This window comes from Osmerus mordax, chromosome 1 (genome assembly GCF_038355195.1).
Source record: "Osmerus mordax isolate fOsmMor3 chromosome 1, fOsmMor3.pri, whole genome shotgun sequence".
NCBI lineage: Eukaryota > Metazoa > Chordata > Actinopteri > Osmeriformes > Osmeridae > Osmerus > Osmerus mordax.
This window is the reverse complement of record NC_090050.1, coordinates 14,100,786-14,119,777: the sequence shown is the minus strand read 5'-3', so window position 1 is coordinate 14,119,777 and position 18,992 is coordinate 14,100,786. Positions and strand designations below refer to the sequence as shown.

At 46.8% G+C, this 18,992-nt stretch overlaps 1 protein-coding gene across 2 annotated transcripts in view; it reads right to left on the bottom strand.

Annotated features, from left to right (window-relative positions):
* Nucleotides 1-197: 197 nt before the first annotated feature.
* arhgap46a (Rho GTPase activating protein 46a) overlaps nucleotides 198-18,992 on the bottom strand; it is a 28,212-nt gene continuing 9,417 nt past the window's right edge. The window contains exons 2-10 of one of the 2 annotated variants that reach the window (XM_067240982.1): nucleotides 17,589-18,071; nucleotides 8,612-10,100; nucleotides 5,832-6,513; nucleotides 5,550-5,642; nucleotides 3,448-3,521; nucleotides 2,955-3,154; nucleotides 2,134-2,225; nucleotides 1,867-2,036; nucleotides 198-1,747 (exon numbers count right to left, since the gene is read on the bottom strand). In XM_067240982.1, the coding sequence (XP_067097083.1) occupies nucleotides 1,553-1,747; nucleotides 1,867-2,036; nucleotides 2,134-2,225; nucleotides 2,955-3,154; nucleotides 3,448-3,521; nucleotides 5,550-5,642; nucleotides 5,832-6,513; nucleotides 8,612-10,100; nucleotides 17,589-18,071 (3,478 nt within the window). In that variant the 3' untranslated portion in view covers nucleotides 198-1,552. The remainder of the gene's footprint in view (nucleotides 1,748-1,866; nucleotides 2,037-2,133; nucleotides 2,226-2,954; nucleotides 3,155-3,447; nucleotides 3,522-5,549; nucleotides 5,643-5,831; nucleotides 6,514-8,611; nucleotides 10,101-17,588; nucleotides 18,072-18,992) is intronic. The other variant, XM_067240983.1, reaches the window with a different exon arrangement.

Sequence of the window (18,992 nt, the reverse complement as noted above, 5' to 3'; positions counted from 1 at the left end):
ATTGTTTTGTTGTATTAGAGCTACCTACATTTCCATATTTGGAACCCCAGGAAGAATAGTCTCCACCATGGTGACTAATGGAGAGTAGACTAATGGGGATCCTTAATAAATAAATAAATATTGTTTGTCTATTTCACCATAAGCCAATTGTGCCCAAGTGCTTTTTCATCTAACAAAAAATGTAACGAACGGCTAGCTTACATTGGACAAACCTTTATTTATATATATAGAATAATCATTCCGTATTATAACAGGGGATATGCAAACATGAACACACACGTGGAGAGTGGTTTTAATCAGTACTATCTTCAAAGGCAGGCACATACAGCAGGGCATTTAACATTAATTACAAAAATGTGTTCTTCCTCTTAACAGGAAGGTTCACCTTTGCTGTAGATCCACTCAAAATACCTATTTATTTATTTATTTATTTACAAGCAGAATGTATGTACATCATCAAAGCCTCCAGAGGGCAGTCATATCTACAATATCTTGTAGTGCTTGACAGTTAAACACTGCTTCATCATTAGTTTGAGAGCAGTGAAAGAAGGGGAAGCCATGAGTAGTTACCTACACCCGTTTAAACACCCGAGCCAAAGGATATGACATCATACATAATAGAACTAACAGTAAACTGAGTTGCAGAGAATGGGTCAGATTACAGACATGAGTGTGTGATCGTCTTAAGATGTTTAAGGGAAATCATACATAATATATATGTACCCTAAACACTGACCTCGGTTTAATTGAGCTGTGGAAAATCCCTTTTGTTCACTTAACTGAACACCAAGCTAAAATGATCCAAAAACACATACTTTCAGTTTGTGCTTTGAAATTTGGGATCTTTACTGTATAACAGGTATCGTGGTATTATTTAATTAAATAACCATCCTAGTACAAATGTATTGATATTAACATAACCACTAAAACATCACAGGCAAGCTTTTTTTAACATGATTTTCCTTATATTCATCTCTTGGTTTGTACATTACTGTGTCACAAACACACACACATACATAAATGTGTGTTAACAACACACACAAAAACATTAGTAAGAACCTGACAGCAAAGCCAGACTTGTTTGTATAAATAAGGCATTGTTGTCTGGTGCATTAAGCTAGCATTTTCCACAACCAAAATTATTATTTGAGTGTCATTTAACACAATCAAGCTATCCAGTGACCCCCATAGCACTGCACAGTGAGACAGAAATTTAAATTTAGTACTGTCAAAGTTTACATGCAGTTACAAAATAGTCAGCAAAAGAAGACAGATTAAAACCGGTTTGAAGGAGGTTTTTACTTTTCTAATGTGCCACCACAGTGGGTGTGACATGAAAGCACACAACATGCAGCCTTAGGCCAGGTCTATTACTCTGTCAGAAAGTAGACTGTGGATAAAGACAATATCTTAACAAACTATCATTTACAGTACTCATGAATGTGGTGGATATGGTGAGACCATGGGTAAACGTCTTGTTTACTTTACAGTTTCTCCTCATGTTCTGTTCACATTGAAATTCAGTGCCTGGAATACCAGAGGAGCCAGGAGCTCACACAACACCCTCAATGAAACTTGTGTCCAGATGGACAATGAGCATTCGCAGGAAGGACATCTCCTTGCGTGTGTTCTCAAATATCACACGTGGGTCATCAGACTGGCAGCGGAGGCAGTTGGGAGCCATTACCATGGCAAGATTATTCACATCCATCTTTGTTACAGACACATTGGCAGGCTGGGCAAACACCTGGGGACCATGAGACCGGGGAGAGGGGTTAGAAATAGGACAGCATTAATGTACAATATTTAGCATTCATCAAATAATTTGCTCTGATTAGTGCAGTAGTTGTGGATGTTGTTTATTACCTGAAGGAAATGGATGAAGTAGCACAGGACCAGTCTGTTGAGCTCAGGGAGGGACTGCACCACTGCGATGGCTGCTACAGGGTCATCATAGTTACTGACACACTGCTTGTAGAAATTCATGGGAATAAGAGGCTCCTCCAACTCCCGATACCACAGCTTCATCAGAGAGGCTGGGAAAGAAGGACAACAGTCAAACAAGGAAGGGACAGGGACAAACAAACAAAGACAATTATGAAAATATGGCCGTAACTTGCAGGTCTCACTCACCAGGTACGTTAGGATCTGACAGGTTTTCTGGGATTCTCCATTGGTCCACCTGGAGCTTCAGTGCATTCACTTCATCAATGTCTCCAGGCACCCTACAGAACCACGCATAAAACATGTATCAGTTATACTGAATGGACACAAGAGGGAGACCTTTACCTGGTATTGTACATAATCCAGTCAAACGTTCAGTGTCTACTGAGTCTCTTCAAAACTACCGTAAATGCATTGAATGTGTCCTGTCTGTGTTTAATTTGAGATTAATGGCCAGTCTGTGTCCCTTGTTTATAGATTAAAAAAAATTCCCATACTTCATATGTTATTTAATCAATTTCCTGTGGATTTCTTGGCATTTATACATTTTGCATCAGTTTGAGTAAGAGCAAACTTCTGGAAAACAAGCACTTTCCCTACAAGAATGTGATAAGTAATCGACTTAACAGACAAGATAACACATTTGTAGAGATAGGAGGTTCTTCTAAACAAATTCAAAATTCGAAATAATTTAATTAGCAAAAGAAACAAAATCACAGCCACTGGCCAAGTCTGTACGTGCGTGAGAGCTCATGCTACAACAAGAATGTAAACACACATCTCACAGTATCGGGTGCTCAAGACCAATGCTTTGTATGTTCTGTTGTCTCAAGGACTGTATACAGGGATAGTCTATCTTAACTGTACTAGCAGAGCAGGCCACCCACCTCGTGTGAATGCAGCATTCACACTGACAAAATCCTCTCCTATTATGATCATAATACCATCCCACCACTCCTAAACCTCAGCAGTTAACATCCTAGAATAGATGACCCTCTGGCCTGTCTCACCTGAAGATGCCCTCGGTTTGGGCTCCACCCAAAGCCAGTACATACTGGGAGAGCTGCACCTGCACCCAGGGCAGCTTCCTGTCCGGGAACAGTTCACTCTGGCGCTCCATCACCTCTTCCAGGGAGCTGCCAAACAGGGAGGGGGTCACGATGGCCCGTCTGCTGTGGTCGATCTCCTCCAGGGTGGGTTTACGAAGACCCTGCAGGAAGATTGGGAAGTAGAGTTTGAATGAATGACACAATATATCCTGTCTGTGACCATGACATAATTATGTCTCATACTAATGTATCTATGAATGTATCTGAAATTAGCTTTGACTATGTCATTAGGTATATGATTTTCTATGATCTATGTGTGATTATTGCTCTATGTGTTTCAGTCTATCAATACTGTTAGATTCATTCTATAAAGACAATGTTTTAGACTATTTTGCGACTATTTTGCCCTCTTCAGTATCCAACCTCACTATGGAGTACTTGTTTCTGATCTCACCTTTTTGCCTCCAGTTATGGCCACCTTCTGCAGTTTGCGGTAACAGAACTTAGCATATGTGCTAATTGGGAGGCCTGTTGGAAGAAAAAAACTAACATTATAAGACTGAAGCCCTGAGTTATTAACACCCTGAGACACTCTAACTCTGACTAAAACTTAGAAGGTACATCAGAAAAACAAGGAACTGGTTTACACAAAACCAGTTTAAGGGTTAAAGACTACCTCACAAAGAAGACAAGCGATTTGTTCCCACATGTGTTAGACACTGCAGCTGCGTTAATTGGAGAGACATGTAGACTGTGTGATTCTGGCATGAAGGGATTAGAGCGTTGCTGTCTAACCTGTCACGGCAGAGGAAGATTTACCTCTGCTCCACAAAAGCCTGTGTATGCTTTCTGTTTCCGATGATTCATGGGGGAGAGAGAGATTTCTATTTTGTTCCCTTGTGCAGGTGGTGAAACAAAGCATGCAACAAAGAGAGCCCAAGCCATGGGCTCCCGTCTAGTCTTACAGGTTAACGGCTACAATTTAGCCCCATCCAACGTCAAGTTTACACTTCAGGAGAGTGTTCACTTCCCCTTCACAGCCTCCCAATCACACCCATGGGGTTCTCTTCTCTTTCCAGAACCCTCTCAGGTACCTGAAACTCCGCCAGATGGAGAACTCGTGCTGCGATGAAAAACATCCTTTCCGGAATGTTCCCTAGACCCAAAGCCGCTGGATTTATAGCAAACAGGTGACTCCCATGCATGTTCACAAATGTCGTTAATCTGCCGGAGTTTGACTGTAATTATGTCTAATTAGGGAGATCATACCAATAATTTCCCCTTGATCTTGGAGAAAACTCACCATTTTTCCTAGGGCTGCTGAAATTAACTATTCATCACTGGTAGAAAAGCAAGAGTGAAGCCCTGTTCTTTTCCATCTGAAAGCAGGTTTGAACTCTAGCGGTGGTCCTTATTAACATCTTGTTTCAATAGCACAAAAACAACAACAAAGCAACCAAATCCCCTGAGAAAGAAACGTTCATGAGAGGACTGACAGTTCGGCACATGACTGAGGACGTGATGACACCTGTCTACGCATGGTTTCAAACTAACAACATCTTAGAGAGCCCCTCACTGGTGTCCAGGACACTACCGCAGTCTTGACTTGTTTCTCACTGTCTTGAAGCCTAGAAAGACGAGCCGGGTCTCAGCCCAACCCTTTCCCAGCCAAGCCCATGTCAGCCTCAAGGAGAGGCTCCAAGCCCTGCCTAGCCCAGGCCGAGACAAGAGGCCTCCAGTTCCCACACGCGACTCCCACCCCTGGTCTCACAGCTGCTCTACGGTGTGGTCACACACACCACACTTCATTTCAACTCCTCCATCCATCACACAGACAGCAGCTCTCATTATGCTGTTTGTGTGGACAGAAGTCTTTCTCTGGTGGTTGGCCGGCATCGTGAGCAACAGTTCTTTCCCTGAAGCCATTATTATTCCATTCTCTATCCAAAAACCTCTAGGATTAGTCACTCCTGTGAGAGTAGGCTTTCCAGATGGACAGTTAGTCACTGGAGATTTTTTAGAGTGTAGGTCTCGTGTTGGACTCATTGATGTACAATGTGGGGGCCCACCAGTGTGGTCACTGCCATAACACGGTTGCTTCCTCTCTGATGATGTCATTTCTTCCGGCTTTGAAGACCTTTCCTAATGAGGTTGTGTTCTGTGAGGAGGCTTTCTCAAAACCGATGATTGACACGTAGTGTGGGCTACTGATATGACTCACTGTATTGTGACTGTAATATCTAAAGGAATTCTGACATTCTGTACCAACCTACAGATTTTATTTCTGTTCTGTGAAATCCATTCATAGTGTCTGCAAGGGAAGCAAGAATATCAACATGGATGGCCATCTGACAAATCACACCAGAAGCCTTTCCATCCCACTCTAAATGCTTATTGTACTGCAATATGTTTAAGTTGTGTCTCCAATCCAGATATCAGATAACTACTCTGCAACAAAGACAACATTGCAGCCCCGATTCAATGGAACACAAACAAAGCTACCAGCCATCCTGTCTTGAGGGCTACAGACAAAGAACATATGAAAGAACAACACACCCTCTTCTTCGTCTGTGTTCTGTTTGCGTTTCTTTCTGGACTTTGAATTCTTTTTCAGCTTCAGGTCCTGCTGGTCCAGTATGAACTGAGTAACTGAAAACCAGAAAACATGGCAAAGGTTAAGAAGGGCCTCGAAAAAATCAGATTAAGACAGATTATGTAGCAGTTGGAAAAGGTTTGACGGTTAGGTTTGAATAGTCACGGCCGACACTTAGATACATCACAGTCAGCGAATGACACAAACAGAAGGAGGGAAGGAAGAAAGAAAGAAAGGTGACCCACCCTGTTGCTCAGTCTGAGACTCACGTTTCTTGTCGTTGGCTGGCTCCGTGTGCCTCTGGATGTATCCTTCCAGGTAACAGCGGAACTTGGGCGAGGGGGCAAAGAAGGCCAGGCTGACGGCCATCAGCTCCCAACCAGCTGCCAAGCTCCTGGGGCTAGTGTTGCCTGTGGTCTGCCTGACCAGCTGCACATATAGCTCGTCCCGCAAGCCCTGCATGCCCCAGCACTTGGTGACAATGAGCAGGGCGGAGTGGCGGCGGTCCAGCCGCGAGGGCCGGTCACCCATGTAGGCCTGAACCAGCTTGAACATCTCGCACGCCTCCTTCCTGACAGCGCGGTCACTGGTCACCAACATAGGCTTCTTGATGGAGCCGCGGTTCCAGGATAGCATGTTGGCGATGGAAACACGTCGGCGGAACAGGCCCTGGGTGTGCATGTTCAGGTGCTTGCTGGCCCAGTCAGCCATGCCTGTGTCTGGGGGCGGGGGCTGGCGCAGGGTGGCATAGGAGAGCTGGTAGGAAGAACCTGCTCTTCCTCCTCCTCCTCCTCCTCCTCCCCCCTCCTCCCCTATCTCTTGGTTGTCATGGGTAACGGGGCGGTGGGGGCCCAAGGAGCTGGTCCGGCCGTCGACCATCCCTTTTTTCCTGCTGTCCAACTGAGCCTGCAGTTCCAGAGTCCCCACCTGCACAGGGAGAGGGAGAAAGAGAGGGGAAGGGACGAGGACAGAAGGAGAGAGGGAGTACGGCAGAAAGAGGGGGAGAGATTCGAGGGAGAGGGGGAAGATAGAGAGAGGTTCAGTCAGTGGTACGTATCTGTACAGCTGCAGTCTCCTCAGCGTGGTCTGGGCTCTTTCCTCTGCAGTGCAAGGGCTCGAGGGGGAATTATTGCAGGGTCAGTACATTTATTTCCCGACCGGAAGACGCTGCATCCCTTAAAATGTCCCAAATATCCATATGGATCTGCCAGTCAGGAGCAGGTGACTACAGACAGACACAGCACCTCCTCCACCTCCTCCTCCTTCTTCTCCAATCTCTAAGAACTGAGTCCTTCCTACCCAAGACCTTCTGATCCCAAGACGGATTTCAGGCTCGAACAAACCTTCTACAGTCACCGCCCACTGCCCTCAGTGAAAACCAGTAATCCAGCTACACTCAGATAGAGCCAGGAACAACAACAAATCCAGCCAAATCAAAGGAAGAATTTACTATCTGAACATAAAACATGCAGTGTATCTTCTTAATGTGAGCATGATGGAAATTGGGGTGGGGGTGTGCCAGACAGGCTGGGGTTTAGTCATAATGCATCTCCATGGTTTGGCTTTGGCCGCCAGAGTTTTCATGGCCTTTCATGTACTAGCAGTCTTGAGATGGTGGCAAGGGTCAATAATATGAGCTCAGATAAAACCAGGGATCATTTTGACTGGGCTAGGGGACATTAACTACATATGATTTATACCTCTAATATTTCACCTTTTCCTTTCATACAGATAGCTGAGCCAAATGAGCCATGACATGGGGGTATTCTATTTCTGTATTGACTTAAACCACAGGTCTATTAAAAATAAGAAAATGTTCCAAGTTCCTATACTATGTAATGGATAAAATAATATTGGAAAACTCAACAAAGCCTTGTCCAACTTGTCCATATGTGTGTGTGGTTAAATGTGTACTAGTGTGCTTGTGTGTCTGTGTGTTGCTTTTTAAGCACAGGCAGTCTGAATGTAATCTATTTTACAGTGTATGATGATGTAACAGGAGGTCTGTAGAACATTCCTGGCCAGGCTTAAGGGGGCCACTCTTAGTTCTACCCTGGCCAGGCCAAATGGCTATGATCGCCGCAGCCGTACCACCTCTCTACCTCTTCTCCCTTCTAAGCTTGCGCCATATGGGCCGCAGTAGCCCTCCTTCCGGACTAGAGGCTGCCACGTCCTGGATCTCTGAGGCTTGGCTCAGCTTCCTGATTCCAGGGCAGGGAGCTGGGGGACATAAGGGCCTGTTGTGTTGGACAGGTGGGGGACAGTAAGAGGGTGACAGGTACCACTGGGCTGATTATCTTGATGCTTGGCTGTGCTTGTTGTCAGGCCTGGACACATCACATTACTGGACCGTTACACTGTTAAACACTGATCTGTTCTGAAGGCCATGTAATCTTACTTTCTCAGCTTCATATTTTGTACGGATGGGTAGGGTGTGATTTATAGGAATAAGAAGCAGCGTGAGAGTAGCTCCCAGAGCTCTGAGACTCAGATCTGGATAAACACTAATGCTTATGTAACAGTTCATAGCAGACCAATAGTCGCCTTAATTCAAATCATGTGAACTTGTTGTAATAACATGACACTTAGCAAGTTTCCTTTTTGTTTACATTTAAGTGTGTGTGTGTGTGTGTCTTACATTATGAACTTACGTGGTGTGTGATAATAAATGAATCTATCCTTTTATCTAGCACTCCATAATATCTGTTAACCTGGAAACATTTTTAGGGAGGACTTCTACAAATTGGATCTTGCACAAACAACGAGAACTAATATTCAAAAACACTTTGGTCTGGGAGCTCAACCTGGTCTCACATTATACAGGGAAACCGGTGGTAAAAGTAGTCACGGACAGATATGAGTAAGTTAAGTTGAATCCAAATAAACCACACAAGAATTGGCATACAAATGGAGTTGAAATGAATTTAAAGAATTGACAATGTCTAGTTAGTCAGTTTGGGAATGACTATCTTATTCTCTGCCTCTCTCTCTGTCTCTCTCACTCACACACACATGCACACCATACCTGGGGTGGTGGTCCGGAGGTCTCTGGGGAGGACAGACTGGCCTGGCTGGCGATGCTCGTCTCCAGAGTGTCCACCTTCTCGTAGGTCCTCTTCTGCCTACCAGGCATCTCCAGTGGGTTCAAGGCCGCATTGCCATGGTTACCCACCCTGCTCAACGAGCGGCTGGCACCAGCGCCAGCAACTACATCCTCCCTGGATGAGCACCTCCCTCCTCCAAACCACCTGAGCGACTCAGCTGGGGAGCGAGTCCGGGGCACAGCCCCTCTCTCCCCCACCTCTGAGTCAGCCCTAACCTCCCTCATAGTGTTGGAGCGGCTCACAACCTCCCTCATCTCCGCCATCAGCCTCTCATTGAGGGCACACAGCTCCCCGCTGCTGCCCACTGAGCCGGGCCGACCCCCGGCCCCAACTCTTCTGCGGCTCTTTCTCCTCAGGCTTGGGGAGGGTCCGGTGGAGTAGCCAGAGTCCTGGTAGGTAGCTGCAGGCTGTGGAGGCGGGGTAGGGAAGTCCTGGGAGGCCTGGCTACTTTGTCTACTGTGGCGTGCTTCCATGGCTCTCTGCACAGTGGCCTCCAGGGCCCTCCATGTTTGCTTCTTCTCCAGGGTGTTAGGGCCAGGTGTCCCGGGCTCCCTCTCTCGCTGTTGCCCTCGGGTCTGGGGCTGGGGCTGAGCCTGGGGCTGGTGCTGAGCCTGGGGCTGGTGCTGGGGATTGGGCTGGGACTGGTGATGGGGATTGGGCTGGGACTGGTGCTGGGGATTGGGCTGGGCCTGGGGGTCAGGTCTAGAGATTGGGGAGGGGGTGCGTGTAGGGACAGGAGAGCTGGACAGAATCCCCTGTTTGGGGTCTACGTTGACCATGTGCTTGATGCATTCCAGGCCTGCTGGGCTGTAGTCGGAGGCAGAGGGGTTTCTCTTGTGTCTGGAGCCTAAGTGAGAGGGACCAGGTTGCTGGAGGAGCCTGGATTTCTGGAGGCTGTGATTGGGGGTGAGGCGGGGCAGGGAGGGTCCGTTGTGGAGGTGAGCCCCCTCCACCTCCATGTCCACTGGGGGCTCGTCATAGATTGGACACTCTGACACTGGGTCATCATAGAGCGGAGATCCAGAGCCATACTGGGGAGAAACAGGTCGCGGGGTGCTCGTCTGGGACCTCTGAGGGCCAGGGCTAGGGTGGCCATGGTCGGAGGTCACCAGACAGAAGCTGCCGTTACTCCCCTTCCTCAGGTGGTGAGCCTGACGGGCATCGGCAGCCATCTTGCCAGAAGGGGCAGTCTTATAGCCCTGCGCAGAGCAGACGTGGCCCCCCGGGGGCTTGCTACTGACAGGGAGAAGTGTGAAGGTGTTGTGGCTGTTGGGTTTGGCGTGTGTGCTGTGCTGGTGCTGCAGGGCAGCACTAGAGGCTCCTCCTGGCTGTGTCCTGCTGACGCTGTTCACCTTCACCAACATGGCTGCCTTGGAGCCCGGAGAGGGCTGCCATCTTTGTGAGGGGTCCCTGGCAGAGACAGGAAATACATTCATATATTAACCTAGAGTATTGATAGAGTTAATAAATGTCATCATTTTCTTCTGTCTACTAACATTTTCTTTGAATTCCAATTGGAAGCCTCTGGCTTGAACTTCCACAGTTGGCTTGGGAAAATAGCTCCACACATTTTTACAGAACATTGTAAAAAGTTTCACTGACCCTCAGAAGCCTTTTGTTCCCTTTATAGTCTAGAAAGCCATGACATCTCAAGTCATGAGACAATAACTATGTCTATTGTGCAAACTAAAAACCCCAAAATATAGTGTGAGGTCAAGTCATCTAACTGAGGCAAGTTCAGAATCCCAGCTTTTGTCTCAACCAGAAGTGTGGAAAATGACCCAAAGTGTTTAAACCCCTTTAGACTTTGAACAACAACCCAATACATTTGTGTCAAGCTAATTACATGGCCTCATTTAACACATTTGATGCGCAACTCGACAGAGCTAGCTGACCCACTCCAAATGATTTATGTGATTCCTGAAACCGAAATTTGAGAGCGTGATTACAGTCTCAATCTAAAGGAATGATAATCCCAGCACTAGAAAGCCATCTGCCATCAATCTGGTCACACTGTTTTCAGTTTGATCCAACTAATGTTCTCAGATAGTCAAAATCAGCTTGATGTTAATCAACACATTACTAACATGCAAAGGCTTTACGACAAACTGTAAAACGAACAGTCAAAGGTTATATGACAAACTGTGATTTATGCAACATCCTTGAGCTCTAAAAAGGAGCTGCCTCTGTTTAAGAAACAAAGGTCATTACCGGTAGTTTTATTGCCACAGATTAAGAATTTTGAATGAAGCGACTTACCTTCACCTCCTCTACATTACAGCTAATTCAGCACAGTAATCAACGTCTGTCAAACCCTAGACCTTTTGTCCTTAGTCAGTCAAATAAAAACATGGTGCTACTGTTCACATGCTTCCTCTTACGCTCAGGGCTCACTGGAAAGCTAAGTTGAGGGCAGGAAGAGGACGGAGAAAGCCCCCCCACATCCCATCTTTTTTGTAACAATATAAGCAATCCCCCCAGGAACGCAGCTTCTCAGACTCCTGGCAAACTTCCCCACCCCCCCCGAGCCACTGCATAGCCTTCTCTCTCTTTTTGTTGCTCTCTCACACCCTTTCTGTGTCAGAGTGAGTCACGCCACCTCAGTGGTTTGAAAGTAAACAACCACTTCAAACGGTTCCACAGATACGCCATCCAAAGTCTATAAACAGCTGGTTCAGAGCCAACTGGCAGCACCACAGGCACCCTGGTGCTGCTGGGAACACTCCAAGGATCCTCTTCTCCCTTTCATGCCACAAAAGCCCAATCAAACCTGTTTACAGCCCCCCCCCCCCACACACACACACACATGTGGGGACAGTCCAAGTTGAGGACCCACTTCAAATTGACACTTTTCATGTTGTTAGTTCTCACAGAAAGGTGTGAGAGAATGACAAGAGAGCTGGCTGGGTTGAAAGAACAGGAGACCTGTTTCTGCTTGTCATCTCTTAAATACATGAGTTTCCCGCTGTCATGTCCATGGCTAGTGGTGTCACCACAAAGAAAACCAGACAGACAAACCAAACCATCATCAGATAATTGAATGACAAAAAGAATAACACGCGTAATCAGTTTACTGGGGTACCGTTGATGGGTAATTACTGTGGTAGAATTCTAGAAAAGTGACCACGACCACACAACAATAACATACACACACAATGAAAATGGTACTACTCATGGTAAGGTTCCTGTTGTATCAACATGTCAGGTGACTAACACAGTATATTTAATGAGTAGTCTCATTCTCCATCTATGTGCCTGGTTTGAGGGGTGGCCTCTACTTCCTGTCCTGTGAGGCCCCCTGGAGGGAGCTCACACACACACAGGAAATGCTTAATGCAACGTTCACACAGGAGTAAGGCCGGAACATAAGGGCTAGACTATCCTCATGGAGGCCTTATAAAGAACTTTATTGGATCGGAGTAGCCATCCTGCTACTCAGTAGAGCATGTTCTAGATCCTACATCCACACACATATCGGGTGGAACACCATCAGTCCCATGCCAAATGACCCATGTTCTCTGTACATTGTGTCAGCCCTCTCAGAAATGCCAATAAACAAAAGCAGAAACTCTATCCTGAGTCTGGCTGTGGTTGAAGGGGTGAAATCAGACACATAACTGAATGAGTCTGCTGGTCTGGCTCCCAGCTCTGAGATGAGGATTTCACTTGGCTTTGTGTCTGTTGTTCAGTAGTCATTGTCCAAACTAGGGGGGTGCAAGCTAATGCATGGAGCCCCCCAGCATTGGTACAGTGTGTGGAGTGTCAGCACTGAGCGGACTACAGATGATTATCATGATCACATGGGGACTGTGGTCAACGTTGACACTCTGTCTGTAAAAAGAGAGAGAAAGAAAGAGAGAGAAGGTGGAGAAGGAGAGGAGACATGAAAAAAGTCAGAAAATAGGAGGAGAGATAGAGACGAGAGACAGAAAGAGAGCGAGCCAGAGTGAGAGAAGCAGAGAGAGAGAGAGAGAGAGAGAGAGCAAGGCCGGCGTGAGTGTGTAAATGAGAGGAGGATTAGTCGTGGGAGAGTGCGGAGGGGGAATGAGCGGGAACGCTGGCATTCCTCAGGGCTCATTCTGGGGCCTCTGGGGTGGTGAGGAGCCTCACACAATGGATAACTGTGCTATCGTCACGGCAACGCCTCTAAACGGCAGCAATCGAGGGGCGGGGGGTGGTGCAAAGGTTGAGGCCAATTTTTGAAAGAGCACCTCAACCTACAGATTAACTCAAACAAACACATTCTTATATAACAGAAAGCGCCACATCAGTCTTTCTTGGGCCCTACATCATGCTAACTGCAGTACCTGACATGTATTTTCAGATGTTTGTAAAGAGAGATTATAAATTCCACAATTCATCATAAGGTCATGTGTAGACACATTTGAATATCAGCCATTCTTGTCCAAACACACATTCCATCAAACATGTGAGGACAACACAGAAGAAATGAAGTTAGTCCTCTGGAGCCCAACGGAGTAATTCGATTGGCTTATGGGTCAGCAAATTTCAATTAGTCTTGGTAGCTCTGGTGTCTCACGCCCCTGACCAGTCTGTTTGCTGCACTAAATATAAGGGTTGACGCAAAAACGTATTAATATACATAAGCTATTTTGCAATAAATATTCCAGTTCTGTATCCTTCCTGGAATAAGTGAGTCAGTGTGGCGGATAGGGATATCGACTGGGACGTTCTTAAATATACCCCCTGGGAGTAGTGGGGACCAAACAGGATTATTATTATCATCTGCCAGACAGGAAAAGGAAAAGAGTTCACACAGGCCAGGCACTATACACACAAACACCTTGGCAGTCTGGCCAATCAGACCCCTCGCAATCTGCACACAGGAAGGAAACGGAGAGACAAAGAGGATTCACTGAGACAATGTCATGGCCGTTCTAGCGACGCTGAACATGGCACACCCTTAGCGTTTAGCAGACCACAATAAACATGTACAGTCCATATGGCATACACTGACACTACACTGGCACACAAGCCCTGTGACATAGTCTATTCAAAGGCCTGAGAAACACTTAAAGGAGCAGTGAGAGACATGGGACTTGGAGACACCTCTGAGAGTGAGGACCCAGCTGTCCTTTAGCAGCTGAAGTTACGCCCCGCCCTCTCCTGAGCCACCGTGTCTACCAGCTGCACATACCTCCGGCAAGATCCCCACCCACCCACCTCACCCTCCATCCAACCACCCAGATAGGAAACCCTGGCCTGGGCCAGGGACAACGGCCGGGAGCGCTGGTCTCCATGACTCAGGGATACGGTGACACAGAGGCCATCACATCTTGACGCCAGAGAGACATGCCTCCCGAATGTGTACGACAAGCCCACATCTGTTCACGTAAAACGATAGCCCAGCAGGACACACTTCTTGGATTACAGATACAGTGTGTAAAAGTGCAGTTTAAAATGTTACTTTCTACAACTACAAAACAGATCTGGAGGTGCTCATACTACTGTATAGGTAGTAAGAGACACTGTTCAGACACTGGCAATACACTGGATCAACTATACAGCATTTGTGTGTCATGCCTGAATCATGACTAAGGCTTATTTACATGTGAAGCCACTGACCCTTCATGAGTCACTGAAAGCCTCCCAGAAACCCTTATAGAATGTTTCAAATACACATGCTGTACTTTCTGCTCCAGTTCCAACCATAAAACAGTAGGTCTATAATCTAGTTCTAAGGACACCATACAATTGAGCGTTCACACGGGAGAGACAGAAAACTGGGACAAGCTAGATAAAGGGATACAGAGAGAAATAAGGACAGTCACAATGAACACCCATTTACATAGTAACATTTAACTAGATCGCAACCCACCAAGTTCAAAGTGTTACTTTGAAATAACTACCAACTATCCAGGCCAACTTAAATGAAATGTGGTGAGAGAGCAGAGAAACCTTACCAAGCCAGGAATGAGGATATAAAATGACTACAAGTCTTGTTTCCAAGTGTGTGTAAAAAGCTGCGGCTAGTCCGGCATGTTTAGGGAGATGAAAGTGTAAGAGGCTTGTGTTGTCCCTGTAAACATCCACTCAATGTGTGACTCATTAAAACGATACACTATTCCAACCAGAGACTCCTCCTCGTTTCCTACATCAATCTACTGGTGATTTCCCCTTTCAAACACTATTCACTTTAAATTTGACTTGCATGGGGTGTAAGGGGATTTTTTCCACATCTACAAGCAATTTTTAATAAAATTCCAAACATAAGAAACAGAAAGCACAGGGGAAAAGCCTCTGTCTGGTCTCATTTGAGATTTAAGAGATTGTCTCCCAAAAATCTAGAAACAAACTGTGAGAAAATGCGTTTGAGTTCAAAAAGGGACCAAAATAGAAACATCTATATTACATGTCATGGGAAGCTGTCTGCATAAAATAGCTGACAATCCAGAACAGCAAGTTCCTAGTGTGTTTGATCTCTTGTCTGAATGCCTCAAACAGAAGACCACAAATCACTGATGTGTACTACTGTGTCATTAGAGGCTAAATGAGAAGGAAAACACTGCTGATTTGGCAGCATTGTTCACTATTGAGCAGCTCCTGACTTCCTCTTAGAGAAAGCGCTCCACTGACCCTGGGGAAACTTGTGCTCAACTGCGGGCCTTTCTTCCTCAAGTGGTTTATTATAGCCCACCCAGGACAAAGGTGCACTGTGACCCTAACGTGGACCATCCCAGGTCACTTCTGGGTTATCTTACACCTCTCTGCTGTGTGACCACAACAAGCATGACATTTCCCCTTAAATTCAGCCACTTTCTGTAACTTATTAGACACCATGAAGCAAGGCATCTTACACACAGCTCAGAGGTAACAGTGGGGAAATCCACAACAGATGTGACAAGAAGAAAGCCACTGTCAGCTTTAACCTTTTTTATTTCCTACAGATCAGCTCCCTGCTAGGACATGTTAGGGACATGTTTCAGCCCTGGAGTTTACGGTGTTTTCCTGGTGAGGTCCACAGTGTGAAAATACCCAGAAAGTCCAAGATCATGTGATAAGAGTTAGCCAATGAGTAACAGATTTAGAGCTGCCTTCATCACACACATGCATGTACACACACATGTACACACCAGGAAACTGTATCCATAAAACATGCTGTGTGGAATAACATAGATGGTGTGATTTTGGAAAACAGACAGATGGGTATCATCATGGTATGGTGGACAACATGTTTTTTTGCTTTCATTTTGTTTGGTTCCTGATATTATGTTGTGGGGAGAGTTGGGGACATTTTCATGTGATTGAAAGCCAGATAAAATGTTCAAGCATAGCACAAATTCTCTAGCATAGCACAACTTCAGGCAAATATGTCAACAAGGTTAATAAGGAAAGAACATTTAAAAGGAGATTTTAGTATATCACCAAAACCGCAAATAGAGGAAGTAAGAACAAAATAAAACTGGGGCGTCTGAAAATCTGATGACTTGACGATGTTCACATGAAAATGCCCCCAAGACTTTCCATAAAAAATCTGCAATCAACTGTCTACATATGTTCCCTTTCAGGAACACCTTTACCTACCACATGTGCCCTGTTCAACTCTGACCCCACACCATTACACAACTGCTAAGGTTTCCCTCCTCTGAGGCTCCTTACAGCTCACCCATGTCATTATCAATAAGTTAGACAGAGCTGAAGAAGAGCTGTTCCTCCCGAACCCCAAACATGAAACCACTGAGTTGTTTTGATCCATTTTGCGCTGTCACATTCCAGAGTCTCTCCTCATTACATGGTGGTATCTAATTACTTGCTAAGAGAGACAGAGAAAGACCAGGGAGAAACACCATATGGCTGAGTGGGGTGTACAGCCCATGTGAGCCTCAAAGACACAGCTGTCCATTGTTTTGGGGAAACAGAGAGACTTCTGGGAAAAGTTGAGTCATTAGGGACGACCACCAAGCTGAGTGGAGTCAAGGAGGCTTTGGGCTCTCCAACAGTGAGGGGCGAGCAATTTGTTACCCCTCCAGTTTACGTAATCATCAGGGCCAGGGGTCAAAGGAGAGAGAGCTCGTCCTGGTGCCTGTGAGCTCCAGCACATGGCAGGGGATGATCCAGGATGAGGAGAAGACCTCTGGACTCCACAGGAGACCTTCTGTAAACAGCAGGCCCTCCTGTTTCTGACTAGAACCAAGCTGTTTTGCACGGTTTGACCCAAGACGGACAATGCTCCTTCACATGCCCCTTCACGTGTGTTCGGTTAGTAAACACACAAATCTGACTATGAAATGATATCAAGGGAGGAACCCATGCGGTCACGTTTGAACTGCGGTGATTCAAATGTCCTCCTCCAGGGAGCCCCTTGTCTTTCATGGTTAGGGACCTGGGTTTGTTTTAGAAATGAAATGTGCATATAGGACTAAAGAGAGACAGCGGTGAACACACAGGGGCACTAAGACTGGCCTGGTGGCCGAGGGCCAGAGGAAATACAACTGGCATGCCTGGAATCTGACTCTGAGGGAGCCATGGTGGTTTGGACTATGCCACAGAGCAGAGCACATGATGGGGTCTCTGAAAGGCTTACTGTTAGGGCCTTTATCCAAACAGCCATGTGGGGGTAAATGTCATGCACACTAATAGAAGTGCACACTGTCTTCGCATTTGGAAGCAATTTGCTCAAAGTACCAAGTACGGTTCACAGGCGATGCTACGGAAACACAAGCATGTGGAACGTTAAGATAAGTGAGAATGAAAATAAAAAGGAGTTTGAAATGGATCGGACGGATCAAAAGTCAAAATACGTTTTCTAATGTATACAATTTTTGGTCAATTGTTTCGGGTCATGAAAATATGATCTTCCAATAACAATAATAAGTACATTCTCTCCTGTTGTGTCACGGTGATGTGGGGTGATGACACCAGATTGAAGGGACGTACCTCTGGGGGTCCTTGCTGGTGTCCGTGGAGCCGTCTCCCGGAGGTCTGCTGTCCACCCTCGGGCCTGGCTCCGGCTCCGTGTTCTCCTTCTCGCTGATGTCAGGGGGTCTGGGGCTGGGCGGGCCCTGCTCAGGCAGAGGGGTGCGGCGTCCCTGGCTCACAATACTCCCAATACTCCCCGTCCCAGGATGCCTTTCTCCGGTCCCCCCTGCTCGCTTGGCCTCCGAGCAGCGCTTCATGGCCTGAAGCTGGGACAGGGGCACGATATCGCCGCCCTGGGGGCGATGCCAGACGGTGCGGCGGCCAACAGAGTTGTAGTAGTAGAAGCGGCCGCTCTGGGGGTCGAAGAGCTCCCACCACTGGTTGCCGTCGGCCTGCCGTACGGGGGCGCCCAAGGGGGGGTCCCAGCCACACTCGCCGGTGGCCAGGTTCACGTACATGCGCTCCCGGGAGCGGGGCTCCAGGATCTCCACCCAATCAGAGCTGAAAATAAGACACAGGAGAGACAGTCACCAGGACAGCAGAGAGAAGGAAAGACCACCAGTGATTACAGGCAATCATCGCTTTATGGGACATCAGACTTCAAACCGCAGAACCCCAGTGTCCCTGGATAAACCCCGTGGCCACAGGCCATATGGAGCAGGAGGGAATGTTTGTGTCCACCACATGTATCCATCTGTGTGTGAGTGTCGGGGAACGCTGGTTCAGCAGTGATGTCACCTCTCTGGTGAGCAGAGGAGCAGCAGGAGTAGCAGTGTGTGTTGTTCTGACTAAGAGACAGGTGGACACGCTCGGTATGGCACCAGGACCAGCGCCAGGCCCGGCCAGCAGGCCCGGCCAGCAGCCCTGAGGAGCACCATCCGCTCCCAGCACCACCACAAAAGCTGAGCAGCGCTAGCAGCTAACCCAGCATGACCTACAGAAACACAGACTGATCCACATACACGATACAGAGCAATGCTTCAAAGAGAAGAAGGGCAAGCCGTCAGGCTCAGACACAATGGTACCATGAACTACATTTCGGAGAAAGGCGGGAGGTGTTAAGGTAGTCGGTAGAGATACCTTTTATAAAATAGTATTTAGCAAATGTGGAATTGCTTTATGAAATATCCCATTCACTGTGCCTTTAATGCAATCATATAATTATTTCCCAGCATGGTACAGCTTATGAAACAGAAAGGGTAAAGGGTGAGGAATTGTTTTATTGGGATGGACTCTTTTCTCTTCACTGACAAGATTAGGACACATGCCCAAAGCCAGGCCACCTGCGGCAGAGAGAGGGGGCAGGGGGATACTGTGACCAAATGCACACATTTGTTCCTGGTGCTCTCGCCAAGAAAGACCCCTATTCCCAGCCTCCGAAATAGCCACAGACAAGCAGTGCCAAGCAGGTCTGCCAGGAGT